At 48.0% G+C, this 14,489-nt stretch overlaps 1 protein-coding gene across 1 annotated transcript; it reads left to right on the top strand.

Moving 5' to 3' along the window:
* The first annotated feature begins 1,647 nt into the window (after nucleotides 1-1,647).
* Nucleotides 1,648-13,646, top strand: MFNG (MFNG O-fucosylpeptide 3-beta-N-acetylglucosaminyltransferase). Its single transcript, XM_015862577.3, has 8 exons — nucleotides 1,648-2,513; nucleotides 5,726-5,774; nucleotides 6,570-6,672; nucleotides 6,766-6,919; nucleotides 7,506-7,591; nucleotides 8,718-8,883; nucleotides 9,531-9,616; nucleotides 10,465-13,646. Exons 1-8 carry the CDS (start codon nucleotides 2,166-2,168, stop codon nucleotides 10,529-10,531), a joined length of 1,059 nt encoding a protein of 352 aa, XP_015718063.2. The 5' UTR covers nucleotides 1,648-2,165; the 3' UTR covers nucleotides 10,532-13,646.
* Nucleotides 13,647-14,489: the final 843 nt, after the last annotated feature.

Below are 14,489 nucleotides of genomic sequence, written 5' to 3'. Positions count from 1 at the left end.
CCCCCAACAAAACAGATTTCTCCTCACACCTCTCTGGGCCACCCGTATTTCACCAGGAGGGAAACTGAGGCAAAGCAAAGTTGTATTGGGAAGCAGATTGATGCTCCCACCCTTCTCCAGACCCTCCTTTTGTTCATCTTGTCTCCCTGGAGGCTTCCAGAATCCAGCTACAACTAGTCCTGGATGTGGTTGAGAAAAGGGGCAGAGGGCCTTGAGACAAACATAATGCTCCCCTGCCCTGCACACCCCTGCCCACCTCATTTGTGCCCCCAGGGGTGCAGCTGTGTGCTCTGAAGAATGAATCACGGGTTAGGTAATGGGCAGAACACAATTAGCAGCCCTGGGCATCAATTACCAGCTGTACCAGCCTTGCATGAAACCCTTGTAAAGTCAACAAGAGCAAATTTTCTCCCTCCAGGGAGGGCAGGGGCCAAGTGGTGCATGTGTCACTGAAGGAGGCCACCAGCCCTTCCCCATGCTGTTCTAAGCAGAGCTGAGGCAGCTTGGGGTCACCTCTAGCTTTGGGCATGTTTGGGTTTTCACTTGGTTGGGTAGAACCTGCTCTGCTGCTTAACACCATCCTTTGCACAAGGTGGTTTGGGTCACCCTGGCAGCCCTCAGTGGGCTCTTTTGGGGAATCTCTACCTGTGTACCCCTTTCTTTCCCAGAAGACCTCCTGAGCCAGGGATGGCAGTGCTGCAGGGTGCTTGGGAGCCATAGAATCATAGGATGGCTTGAGTTGGAAGGGACCTTGAAGCCCACCCAGCCCCAACCAGGGCTGTCACCCACCAGGTGAGGCTGCCCATCCAACCTGGCCTTGAGCACCTCCAGGTATGGGGCACCCACAGCTCCTCTGAGTAACCTGTCAGTTGATCCTGCCCTGGCCTCCTTTTATAACTACCGAGAATCGGAGGTGTGATGGAGAAGGTCTTTGTCACGTGGCACACCCAGGGAGCCATGTCTCTCCCTGCTCACCCCTTTTTCACCCTTTTATTGCTATTCTTTTGCTGTGCTTTGACTCGATGCCCACAGCTTGCAGCTCCCTAAGGATGCGCTCTGATTTTTATGTGGAGCGCTGTCATCCTGCTGTTCCCTTACTTGCCTCTCTACCGAGTCTGGGGTGGGGGTGGGCTCCAGCCCCATCCAAGGCTTGTTACATCTCTTTGCCCCTCAGGTGCTTGCTGGAGTAGCCTGAAGGTGGCCGACCCAGAAGTGGCATGGGGCAGTCCACACTCCCCAAACGCAGTGGTCCATGCTCTGGGGTGCAGGGGGCAATGGGAAAGGTGCTTTCAAAAGTGAGTGGGTTGGCGCTGTGGTGAGTGTCAGACGTGGGGTCAGTGACTAGTGAGATCTTGTTGACCTGAAACTGCATCTATTCCCTATGTCCTTGTAGCAGCGAAACGCTGCACAGGGCTTGTGCCCTCCCATACCGCAGGGGCTGGGCTTTCACGGGGGAAGAGGACAACCACTCAAGCAACAGGTTTGTCCTTCCCCATCAGCTGCTCGTCACCTAGGAGTGCTCCCAGCCAGGGGACCCGGCGCAGTAGATGAAGCCAATCCGCATTCAGCCTGTGGGCTGCCCCCTCTCATCCTCCCCCCTCCATCCTCTTCCTCCCCCGGGGGCTGGCGCTCCGCCCCATGCCCGGAGGCGGGACCGGGGGCTGGCAGGGACCCAGCCACACAGAGGGAGCAGGTGGACGGCCAGGCAGCCCCTTCCCACAGCCCTGCTCCAGCCCCATGAGCCCATGGCTTGGATACACTGGCTGCTGTCTTCTGAGGAAGTGATGTCTTTGTCCGGACACCCCACCACTGGCTCTGATCTCCTCTCCTGACCCTTCCGCCTCCATCCAAGGACTCACATCCTCACGACCAGGAGCAAGAATTCTTGCTGTCCCTTTGACAGCCTCTACCAGCCACCCACCAGTCACTTCGGAGTGTTTTCCCATCACTTGTCCCCATTTTGCTGGATGATCAGCGCCTTCGGTCTGTGGAAATTCCCCTTGCTTTATCTTGCTGGTCTTAATCTATCCAAATTCTTGGCCACATCCTACTCATACCTTGCTCTCAGTTCATCTCACCCTTCTAAAGGCTTGCAGAAGAGCAGAGAGATTCACATGGAGGTACGGGCTGGCTGAAGCTGTCCTTGCCTGGGCTGTCTGGAAGCCATGGGTCGTCGGCTCATACGAGGTCTCTCCGGAGCTGCAGTCTTTCTGGTTGGTGTGGCTCTCCTCTCTGTACGGCACCGTGGGGCTCAGGAAACCTCAGGGTACCCAGGGTTCGGGGAGTGGATGCTGGAGAATCCAGAGCAACAAACACACAAGAGCCCAGAGGATGCCAAGGGAGGTGGTGGGACTGGGCAGAAGGACCTGCAAGTCCGTTCTCTGGACGAATACAAGACTGAAGGAAACCTGACCCTCGGGGATGTTTTCATAGCTGTGAAGACCACCAAGAGATTTCACCAGAGCAGAATGGAGCTGCTCTTGGACACGTGGATATCCCGGGCAAGAGAGCAGGTAAGCATGTGGACTTGGGCTACAGAGAGTGTACATGATTCTATGATTTTATGAGTGCTCTTAGCAAGCATCATCATCACCTAACGCAACCCCAACTCCTTTGGCTTGAGATGGAGGGGATTTTCTTTCATTATGTCTAACACCACAGACTGCCCTGGACACCCCAGATAGGCAGAACAGACATTCCACAACCTCTCCTGATAATGAGTTTGCAGGGTATGGAGCTGTGCCGCTCTGCTCCTGGGTGGCTCTGTGTTCTCCCCCCTCACCAAGTTGCTCCTCAAGAACAAAACAAGTCCTGTGGCTGTCCCCAAAGGGTTTCTTTTCCTTTTGCCTCTGCCTGCATGTAACAAGATGACTTCAGGCCTATACGGAGAAGGGAGGTGGGGGCGGAGGTTTTGGGTAGGAGAGCGCTTGAAGCGGTGCAGGGTTTTCTGGGTAAGGGTGATTTTCCACTTTCTGGTGCTGCTGTGGTAGTCACAGGAAATCACGGCCTATTTCGGGCACGCTTCCGCTCCTGTCTGTCCTAGGCATCTGAGAGACCCTGCTTCCTCTTCTACATGCACTTCTTCTCTTAGCCCAACAGTTCTTTGGAGAACTTTCCTTCCCCCAGCCCCGCTCAATTTTCCATGTTTTTCTTTGGCTTTTTATACTTCATGACCTCGAGGGCAGGGTAGGGTTGGGGAGGCAAAGAGAAATACATGAATGTCAACAACAGAAAAATACAGCCAGTGTGGAAATTTCATCAGCTGGCCATGATCCTGATACCAAGCCTGGCTTCAGAGCTGGTTCCTGCACTGTGCCCTCCTGGAGGAAGTAACCTGGACCTCAGAGGCCAGGTTTAGGTGACTGCAACAGGAGGCAGGGCCAGCTGTGATCTTTTATTGTTAGGAGAGGCTGTGCAGGAGCCAAATTGTCAAGGAAAAGTATTTTAATTAGAAAAAGCTTTATCAAAGCACAAGTATTTTGAGGACTGTCTGGGCTGAATAACATCTTGAAGTTGCTGGCCCTGTTGGCTTCTTCACATTTTGATGGAGATAAGTCTAGTTTTCTGGTCTGAAACAGCATTTTGTTTGGTAATATAAACAAATTCCAATTTCCAAATGGAAATGAAGACTTGGAATGATCCACCCTGAAATGTTTTTTCATACTTTCAATGTTGTGAACACACCATTGACTTTGAATCTCTTCTCTGAGCAGGGGAATAGTTTCCTGTCCAGCTGTACCATTATCCCTGTTGATGTGCTTGCATTTGGAGGCTGTTTTTTCCTGGGGAAGGAATACTCTGTGAACATGGGAGATCAATGTGGTCCTGGGCTGTCAGGTTCTACATATTTATTCCCTTTTTCTTGTTTTTCTTGCTTGGGCCACTTCCCAATATGGACTGAAGAAGCCTCAAAACATTACGTTAACCCATCACATGGGCACTTTAAGTTCACAGAGTGCTGTTGGCTCAACCCACTGGACATCAGTGGCTCCATGTCACTGCTAGCGCCCATGAAACACCTTTTCCCACTTCTCTGCTCCAGAACTGAAGGATGTCTTCCAGCCTGCTCCTGGTGTGATTTCCCTCTACCCCTGGCAGGGGAAATGGTGTTGGAGAAGATGAGGTGCAGAAGGCAAGTGGGAAGGTTCAGTAGAATGGCAGCTCCATGAGTCCATTGGTCTACCTGCCAGAGAAGGTGGCCATGAGCCTTGGATACCTACAGGAGTATGCCAGGTGTCTGCAAGTAAACAGTCCCCTTTGCATCTAGGGGAATGTGAGTGCTTCGGAGTATTTCCATAAATAGAAAGGAGATAGATAGGCAATGAGATATGAAGTTTATTAGGCACATGATTTCTGGTTGGTTTTGTAACTGTAAGCAAGTCATTTCTAGAAACATTTCTGGTATTTTTTGGAACATGTCAGAAAGTTTCAGTGGTTTCAGAATTGTTTTCTCAAGATGAAATGTTTGTTGTAGTGGAAATTTCTGCCTTTGGATGTGCTGGCAAGGGGAGTCCCATGCTGCTGGGAATTCCTGCACTGTTTGAACATTAAGATACAGTCACCTGACTCAGGACTCCTTCACCTGAGACTTTGCTAATTGCTTCCAGTCCCATGACCACCTTAAAAGTGGTTTAAACTAAGAGGGTTTATCTTGCTAAGGCATGGTAGGACTGTATGCACACTCAGTTTTTGCAATCAGCTGTTTGACAGGAGAGGAATTCACCGACTCACCACAGCTTGCATGTTTGAGATTGTCCATTCTGCCATCTCTGCTTGACTGGGTGCTCTCGGAGGGCCCTTCATCACCTCCCTCGTGTGTTCAGATCATTTCATCTCCCACACATCGCTAATGCAGGGCACATCACCCAATCCAAGCTCTCGGTGAATATGGGGCGGTGTAGAAACAAGGATGTCTCATCAGAGCAATGACAGCTTCTAGGAGCTGCTGTCCATCTGCCTCGTTCCTTTTGTCCTTGCCCAGGTGCAGTGTTTAACCAGCCTGTAGGCAGCTGGTGGAGAGGCTGTTTAAGGCTTGCACCTCCTTTTAGATTTCATGAAAGCTCATTTTCTGCTTGAGGAAAGCTTTTCTCTGTGAGCTGTGATCCCTGCCTGGACCCAAAGAGGGGGAGATGTGCCACATAATGGCACAGAGGGGGATTAGAGAGCCTGGGGGTGGAGGAAGAGAAGGAGGAGGCAGGAAAGTGGAAGGGGGCTGAGCATACTTAACACACAAACAGATGTTCTCCTTTCAGCCTGAGCACTGCTTGCCCACAGTGCTTTCTTTTTTCTCTAATTGACACCTAAACCAGGCCTCATTCAGCCTCTCAGTTTTGCAGGCCCTCTTGTTCCTCTTTCCAAAGCTTCAGGAGGAAGTAAAGCAGTGCAAGCAGGGATGATGCTGGCTGGGAGTGATGGATGACACAGGAATGCTGATTCTGCTCAGTGCAGGGATCAGACTCCAGGACAATCCAAGAGCAAAGCAAGCTCCCCAGGCCCTTCCAGGCCACTGGAAGGAAGCAGTATGAAGCAGTGGGAGGACATGGGGGGTAATGGTGGTTGTAAGAGTCTGCATACACCGCCTGTGAGGGTTTAGAGAGGCTTTAGTGGAAAAGGAGAGGACTAGAGTAGCCACCATCCCTCCTCTCATCTGCTGCCCAGTGCCTGAAATGCAGTAGAAGCATCACCTCCAATGCCCGATGGTAATGTCCTTTTCTCATCTCCCCAGACATATGTCTTCACAGATGAAGAAGACGATGCCCTGAAGAGGAGAATGGGTAATGATGTCCACGAATTCTCTTGTTCTAGCACCTCATCACTTTCATTGTGAAAAATTTCTTATGTACAATTTAATTTGCACTCTTCAAGTTTAAAACCCTTGCTCCTTGTCTTATCATTTGGAGGCCAAATGTCTTCTAATTTGGATACTTGAGAACAGCCTTTCAGTGTCTAAATGGGGGCTGTAAGAAAGAATAGGACACACTCTTTGGCAGGGTCTGTTGGGATAGGACAAGGGAAAATGGTTTCAAACTAAAAGAGAGGATATTCAGGCTGGATGTAAGAAAGAAGTTTTTTACAATAAGGACAGTGAGGCACTAGAACAGGTTGCGAGAGAGGTGGTGGATACCCCATCCCTCTGGACATTCAAGGTCAAACTGGAGGGACTTTGAGCACCTTGATCTAGCTGTAGGTGTCTTTGTTCACTGCAGAGAAGTTGGACTAGATGGCCTTTAAGGGGCCCTTCCAACTCAAATGATTCTGTGATTACAAACTCTAGTAAATCTTTATCTTTCTTATAAGTCCCCTTATATGATGATATCTATATGAGTGAAGAGGAGAAGCAAAAATAAAATCAAGGAACTGCCTTCCAAGAAGGCTTATAGGGAGAGAATGTCTTGAGGCTGATGAGGTGAAGTGTTAAACAGGTGGGAGGTGAAGCCAGCGTCATAGCAGGCTTGGGCTGAGGGACCACAGTTAATCTGGTTGTGGGCAAACTTCTTCCCTCCTGCCCAGAAGTCCTTTCCATGTCTGTATGGCTGAGCCCTAAGCCACAGCCTTCTCCCTTCCCACAGGTGGCCACGTGGTGTTCACCAACTGCTCTACTGAGCACAGCCACTCAGCTCTCTCCTGCAAGATGGCTGCGGAGTTTGACGCATTCCTGCTCAGTGACCAGAGGTGAGTTGGGGCTGCTGTGAAAGTGTACTTCTTGGGGGTGCTGGCACCTCCTTACTGCAAATCTCTTGTATATTCCCTCCTATCTCTCTTCAGCTGGTTCTGCCATTTGGATGATGACAACTATCTGAACCCTGAGGCCCTCCTGAAGCTCCTGTCCTCCTACTCTGCAATGAAGGATGTCTATCTTGGGAAACCCAGCCTGAACCGACCCATTCGAGCCTCTGAAACACTGTCTAACAACCAGACGGTACAGCCTATGGCAGGGTGGGACAGCTGGGGATTGGTTTTAATGCTCTGACTCATTGCCCATAGCTCTACACTGATGAGAGAAGAGCCCCAAGAACAAGACATCTCAGCTGAAAACTCAGTGGTCTCATCTGAATATGGTAGCATGTGTTGACTCATTCCAATCTCACTTGAGGAAGGAAGGTGATGTCCAACAGTTCTGCCTGCCTTGGGCAGCCTACTTTCCACTGCACGAGCTTGGCTGCTCCAAATGGGCCAGCTGGCACAATACAGCTCTGGTTTCCAGTTAACCTTTCTTAGCACACATGCTGTGATTTGACCAGTGGTCTCCTTGCTCCTGCTGGCTCTTTTTCCCTTTGGTTGAGAGTGCCATCTTAGCAGCCTTTGCTCATCCTGACTTCCCAGCCATATGAGGAGATCAGAATTGGGACTGTGTTGCCAACAGGTGCTTTTACTGGGCAGCAGCTGGGGGGTGACAATAAGGCTGTTTATCTCTCTGTCAAAGCTGTGTTTGTAGCATTCCCAGCTCAGGGAGCATGGTGTCATCTGAGCCTCTGCCATTGATTTGCTCTGCTGTTTCTCTCCAGAAATCTGTGCGCTTCTGGTTTGCCACAGGAGGAGCTGGGTTCTGCATCAGTCGCAAGCTGGCAAGGAAGATGATGCCTTGGGCCAGGTAAGCTGTGCAGTCACTGGGTATGTGAGTCTTTGGGATTAGGAACACAGACACACAATAACTTATGCCAGTGTCAGATCTGGATTTGCATATGTGATGTTTGCAGGGACATTTGGAAGGGTGATGAGAGCCACACGCTTCAATTCCAAAAGCGTGTGGGACTGGAGGAAGGGTGTAGTGCGTGGATCTCCCACCTGATTAAAGAAAGACAGGAGCAGGCACATCAGTAAACATTATCACATGATGACACAGACCTCCAACTCCTTCCAGCTTTTGGTTATCCCTCAACCTTCCTTCCTTTTTCTTTCAGCGTTTTCTGGCTCTTTTTGCAGGTGCTCAGATTAAGCTCTGTCTCTTTCCAACCTTCTCTGTCTCCTTCCTGATCTAATTTCCTGTTCCCCCACCTTCAGCTCTATTCAGCTGCTTACAGTGTCCGTGGTCATCTCCTCGGGTTGATACACAGGGAACGGCAGTAGGTCCTGGGGACATGTATTAGCCCAACCTATGTGATGATGTTTTTCTGGATGCCCTAGGTTATCTTACAGACTGTATGCTCAAACATCAACAGGAATCATCTGTGCCAGCCTTAACCAAATCTTTGCATACCCAGAAAGACAGACCCGGCCCACACCAGGTGACTCCTGGTCCAGTTTTTACTGATTTAGATGAAGACCCTGATACATTCATTGTGCAGGATCTGGAAAGGATAATGATCTGTTATACAGAGTAAAATTCAAGTGACACATATAGAATCATAGAGTTGTTAGTGTTGGAAAGACCAATGAGATCATCCAGACCAGCCATCAACCTATGCCTGTGGTGGTGATGATGACATGGGACATGGTTTAGTTGGCATGGTGGTGATGGGTTGATGGTTGGACTGGATGATCTCATTGGTCTTTCCAGTATTAATGGCTCTGTGATTTTATTTATCAGAGATAGCACTGAGCAATTGGTGGGACAGCATGGCTGTACATGGTTGAAGAGCAAACACATTCCCACATCTTTGCAGTAGGACTAAGAAATTTCTTGCCTTGTTTCAAGGCTTACTCTGATTTTCAGTGAAGTGGTTACCTATGTTAGCCCTGCCCCTTTACATAACTTATGCAGCCCTGCTTTCTTCCAGTGGCAAGAACTTCCTGAGCACCTCAGAGCTCATCCGTCTGCCAGACGACTGCACCATAGGTTACATCATTGAGTGCAAAGTTGGTGGGCAGCTGCTGCCCAACATGTTCTTCCACTCCCACCTGGAGAATCTGCAGCTCATCCCTACCTCTCATCTCACGCAGCAGGTGAGCAATTGGAACAAAACAAGAGGCATGTTTCAGAGGAAGGGGAAGTGGAAAAAGGGGGGTATGTAGCCAGTTGGTGGCAGTGATGTGAACTAAAATAGTTGTCTGCACTTTTGAAGATACTTTGCCAACAAATGCTTCCTTTCAATAAGGAGCAGATGTTGCCTACAGCACAGATGCCATTCACAGCGGATTGGTGGTGGGTAGCATGTGTAGAGGGAGTGAGTGGAGGATGGGGGCAGGACGTGGAGGGATCATGGTATCAGAATGAGGAGAATTGCTTACTGGTAGGGAAAGGGTTTTGTACCATGTCTGCCTTGCATGGGTATATAACAAGTGGTGTAGGTGACTTTACGTGGTTGACCATAGAATGGTTTGGGTTGGAAGGGACCTTTAAGATCATCCCATAGGCAGAGATACCTCCCTCTAGATCAGGTTGCTCAAAGGTCCATTCAGCCTGGCCTTTATTACCACTAGGGCTGGGGGCATTTACAATATTCCATCATGGAAAGGAGGAGAGGAGAATGGGAAGGTAGAGGCCAAGCCACCAGAGATGGAACAAGAATGGGAGATTTTGTCACTCAAAGCAGATAGCTGAACACATCACCTCACCCTCCTTGCTCCTTTCTCTCTGCCTCTCTTTTCAGGTCACACTCAGCTATGGTGTCTTTGAGAACAAGCTCAACGTTATCAAACTCAGTGGTCCCTTCTCACCTCAGGAAGATCCCTCAAGGTAGGGGGTGTGAGTGCTCAGTGCACTGCTGAGGCTTGAGCTGTAGGACAGCAGGGTGGCAGGGGCAAGCAGCCAAATAGGGGGCAGGAGGTCTGGAGTGAGGGACAAAAGCCTTGCAGTCATAGGTCTTACTGGGTGAGGGTCACACCAACATTAGGATATTTGCAGACACACATTTTGCAAAACATTTTGGATGAAAGGAAAGAAAATAAGTATTATAATATTTTATTTGAACAGTTACTGAGCCAGAAGTTTTGCTATTCATTTCATACAGAAAAGGAACAAGCTAACCTTTTACCTCTGGGACAGAAACTGAAATGTTCTTCTAAACTCAGGAGAGGAAATTCTGCTTTATTTTACTTTCTTTGTTTTGCTGAGAAAATTGAAGGGAGAAAAGAAAAAGGTTTGCTTCAGGATGACTGCAAATAAAAGTGCTCTTTGATTTACTTGCTGTGCTTTGAGTGAACAAACCTGAAGTTGTTATTTGCAGAACATGGGTAGGAAGCTTCTGGCTGGAGACAGCAGGGGTGGGAAGCAGCTGTTCAACTAAAAGGGCATCTGCAGAGCAGGGTAGCAGGGTCTGGTGCAGTCCCCATCTCACTGAATTGATCAGGGTGAGCAATGAGTTGGGCTCCACGGTCCATAGCAGGATTCAGGTGTTGGAGGAAAGCTTGGCTGCTCAGCTTTGCCAAATAAAGCCCTTGTAAGATGAGCAGCCAGTCCCAGAGAACCATAACACAGTGTGAGCATCTGATGTGGGATGTGACACAAGAGAGAAACCCTCCATTCCCCAACTTGTTCTGCAGTAAAAACTGCCACATGACGTTCCTTCACTCTTTCCCCTGCAGGTTTCGATCCCTCCACTGCCATCTCTATCCTGATACCCCCTGGTGCCTGCAGGCTGTTGGCTGGTAATGCCCAAGCTACAGTGGGTGCTGGAGACATCCCTTCACCTTGTACATCTAGGGGAAGAGGCACTGAAGAAGCTTGGTGCTTCCAGCTTCCCCTTACCTACAGTGGTCTTGGAGCTTTTTGGCCCTTGCTGAGTACCAGTGGTACAGGACAAGAGAGATCTGTACTGAAGATGGTACAGATGGATACAGTGCATGGGCTGGACATGTGGATGGGCTTCCCATCTGTGCTGGGATGCTTACGAGAGCAGCATGCTTCCCTGAACAGATTAAAGACTGGGTGGTGACTGCTGGGCATGTGGGTGGAGATGGGACCCACTTCTTGTTGTGGTTTCACTATATTGAATTAGAAAGGTGCTGGATCAGGGTACCCAGTGCCAGACCAAACACCACTGGAAGTGTGCCTTGGCTTCAGCCTCTCTGAGACTTCTTTCTCTGTATGTGCCTGGGCTTTTCCCATTTCCTACTGTTTCCAGCTGCAGCCCCTTGGCTGAGTCTCTGCCTTGTTAAACTCTGATTCTACTCTCCCTTCAGAAATGGAAAATGTGATCATTTCTGTGCTGAATGAGTGCTGAAATAACACAGCTCTTGGCCATCACAGGGGTGGTGGGCAAGAAATGTAAGAAATCAAGTATCACTCCTTGGCTGGGACAAGGGAGAGAGTATGAAATGCAGAACACAGGAGGAGAGAAGAAGATGAGAATGTTTGCTGCTCTGAACACTGAAAGCTTGATCTTGTATGGCCCTGCATTATTCCTCTCTTTTTACCTTCTTGATATGGGGTCAGGATAATCTTTTGCTCTAATTATCAACCTGTCGTCTGAGATTAGACTCCAACTCCTACCTGTGAGAGAGGAGACATAGAGGATTAGAATTGGCTGTAAGAGAGGAGAAAGGAAGAGATGGAGAAGGAGCGCTCAGGAGCGGATTAGAGGTTACAGCTTTATAATCTTCTCTGTGCCCTGACCAAAAAAAATTAAGTCATGAAGGAATGGAAACTGCAGGGCAAAGAGCTTTTTATCTCTGCATTTCTTTCTTCCAGATGCTATGAGAAGCTTTCTGCCTTCCTGCTGTCCCTGCTAAAGACAACAGGGAGAAGGAGCCAGCCCAAATAGTCTACAGGCTTTCTTGCATGTTTATGTAAAACCCTTTTCTCAGCACAGATCCTGCCATGAAAGCTAGACAATTCCACTCAATGGGGAATGAACTTTGGCACCATTTTGTGCTTGTACACTTGAATAAATGGCTGGGGGAGAGTGATGCAGGGAAAGCTGGAAGGCAAAGGGGCTGTTTTACATGGCAGACAGCACCACAATCAGGTATTTCTCTTTAAAGAGTGTTTCAGAACAGACTGCTGGAATCAGAGAGAGATTCTTGTAATCTCTGGTTGAAAGGACACGTGACCTTTCTCCAAAGAGCTGCTCAGCTTTGATGCTGCTGATCTGACTAAGCCTGCTGCTGGTGGGCTGGCAGAGCCAAGGGGGAGTATCACCATGCCTCTACCATGCTGGAAACTGGTCACCCCATTTCTCCATCCCATCTCACCCCTCAGACACCAGCATCTCCCATGCAGCTTGCACAAGGCATAAAGAAAAGGCATCAGAAAGACCTTCTACCTCATCAAAGAGGGACCTAGAAATGAATGAGCACTTTAATTACCGATGAAGAAGAAAGAGGGGGCCTGTGGAGCTGCTTTCCAGCCTGGTCGTTCTTGTGAGCTTTAGGCAGCTTGTGAAGCAGCCATAAACCCCGCTTTCTTCTCTTGCACAACATCTTTGAACTGGAAATTCATGCTGAGCAGTGACAGGAACTACGTAATGGCAGTGACCATTCCAGGAGAAGTGCAAAGCGCTGATCTCACGCAGCTATGTGAGACATGGAGCTCAAAATAGAGACAACCCAGGTATCAGACAATTGGTGCAGCATAAAATAGTCCTGCCCAGAGGGCAAATGGTTTTGTTTGAACTTAACCAGAAGATGAAAAACGCTTCCACGAGAAGCAATAAAAGGAGCTGATATACAGGAGGTAGACCAACTTTTTACATGATGTGATAGTGTTAGTAAAAGGGGGAATGGTTTTAAGATAAAATAGGGAAGATTTAGGTTAGATGTTAGGTGGAAACTCATTACTCAGAGGGTGATGAGGCACTGGCACAGGCCAGAGAAGGTGTGATGCCCCATCCCAGGGGTGCTTAAGGCCAGGTTGGAATGGGCTCTGATCAGCCTGAGCTGGTGGGGGGCATCCCTGTTCACTGGGTGGGTGGGACTGGGTGGGCTTTGAGGTCCCTTCCAACCCAACCAATCTGTGGTTCTACAAATCTACGCTACCCGGATATTTTCTTTTATCCTCATTCAACTCACAGCTATGTTATTAATTGAGTCTTGCAGTGAAAATGCCAGTCGATACTGTAGATATCCCAGTGTCAGCCAAAGCACAATGCGATTTGTGTGCCTGGGAAGAAGAGGCTGGTACAGCAGACTCAGTTCCCTGTGAAGAAGCTGGAAGCTCTTGTTGGAATCTGGCCTCAGCTGATCTGAAGAACTGAGGAGATGTCTGGACAGGGCATCTCTTGGGCTGTAGAGAAATGAATGACAGAAAGGTCCTGATGTGCCTGTGACAGTAATGCACTGCGAAGAAAATTGCTTTTCAGAGTCAACTTAAGAAACCAAGGCTTCTCCAAGAACAGAGAAACAGCTTAGGGGGACATTCTCCTCTTGAAATCTGATCAGTGTTAAAACCTGAGTTAAAATTAGTTTCAGGAATGGTTCCTGCCCCTGGGGCTTGCTGTCAGATGTTGTGGTTTTACGGTCTCATTTTCCTAGTTTATTAAAATGTTTAGCTGCTTGGGAAAATGAGAAACAATCTCATGTGAAACTTTTCATGGTCTGATCTTTTTTATTTCATTTTATTTTTATTTTACTTTTTTTTTTTTTTTTTAATTCTCCTTCGTGATTTTTCTGATGTAACAGATTGTAACAGTCAGAGTTTTTTTTGAAAGGGTTCCACTGGGTCTATTAAAATGTTGTGTTTTTTCTTTCCTTTTCCCTCTCTCACATTCCCATTTCTCATTGCAGTTTAAAAAAATAATAATAAAAAATTCTGTCCCAAGAACTAAAAAGGATGAAAACACGGTCTTTTTATTTTACTGGGAAAAATGGGGTCAAAGCCAAAGGTGCTGGCATGACCCTGCTGTTGTACAACATTAAGTGTAGCTCCAGATTTCAAGTACAGAGGCCTCAGCTGCCCAACACCATAGCAACGAATACTATTAATGATGTTTAAGCTGTGTACTGAAGATTCAGTGAAAGGGGAAGGAGGGGAAAAAGCCAGTTACAGTATTTGAAATGTAAAGTATTAAGTGGAGCTTTCATGTTAACAATAACTTTTTTTATATGCTTTTCCCTGAGCTGCAAAGAATTTTTACAAGAAAAGCACAATTTGACAGGGCAAAAAATGCTAATGACTATCCTTTCTTCAGGGGGAAAAAAGAAGTTAGTTGAAATAGGTGGGAAACTGCAATTGTTGCTAAAGGCTTGAAGGGAAGAGAGAAGAATAGTAATGCTAGATAATGCTTTTCTGGTACCAATTCCTCTTAACAGCTCTGCTGTTGAAGGAAAACAGATTTCGGTGGAGCAATGGGATCTACTGAGCTTGTACCAAGGCTGCAGCCACAGCTCCCTCCCCAAGCCTCTTGCAAAAGATGCAGCCTTCCAAAGACTAACAGGGTATTAAACAGAAACCAAAGGGTGAGAAATGGGAAGAAAGGAGACTGGAAGGAAAAAAACAACAAGCAGTAGAACTTGGAAGAGATGAGATAGACTGGCCCCATCTCTTTTCATTTTCTTCTTCTTATTTGCTTGTTTGTTTATTTATTTGCTTATGAGAAGCTGATGTGCCATTTATACTAAATTCCTTACAGAAGATTTATCCTCTTAATTTTGTGTCTTTGTCTGCCCATACT

The sequence above is a fragment of the Coturnix japonica genome, chromosome 1 (genome assembly GCF_054131305.1).
Source record: "Coturnix japonica strain WE chromosome 1, WE-NBRP24, whole genome shotgun sequence".
NCBI lineage: Eukaryota > Metazoa > Chordata > Aves > Galliformes > Phasianidae > Coturnix > Coturnix japonica.
Note: the sequence above shows the minus strand (reverse complement) of the source record. Positions and strands in the feature narration are given on the sequence as shown.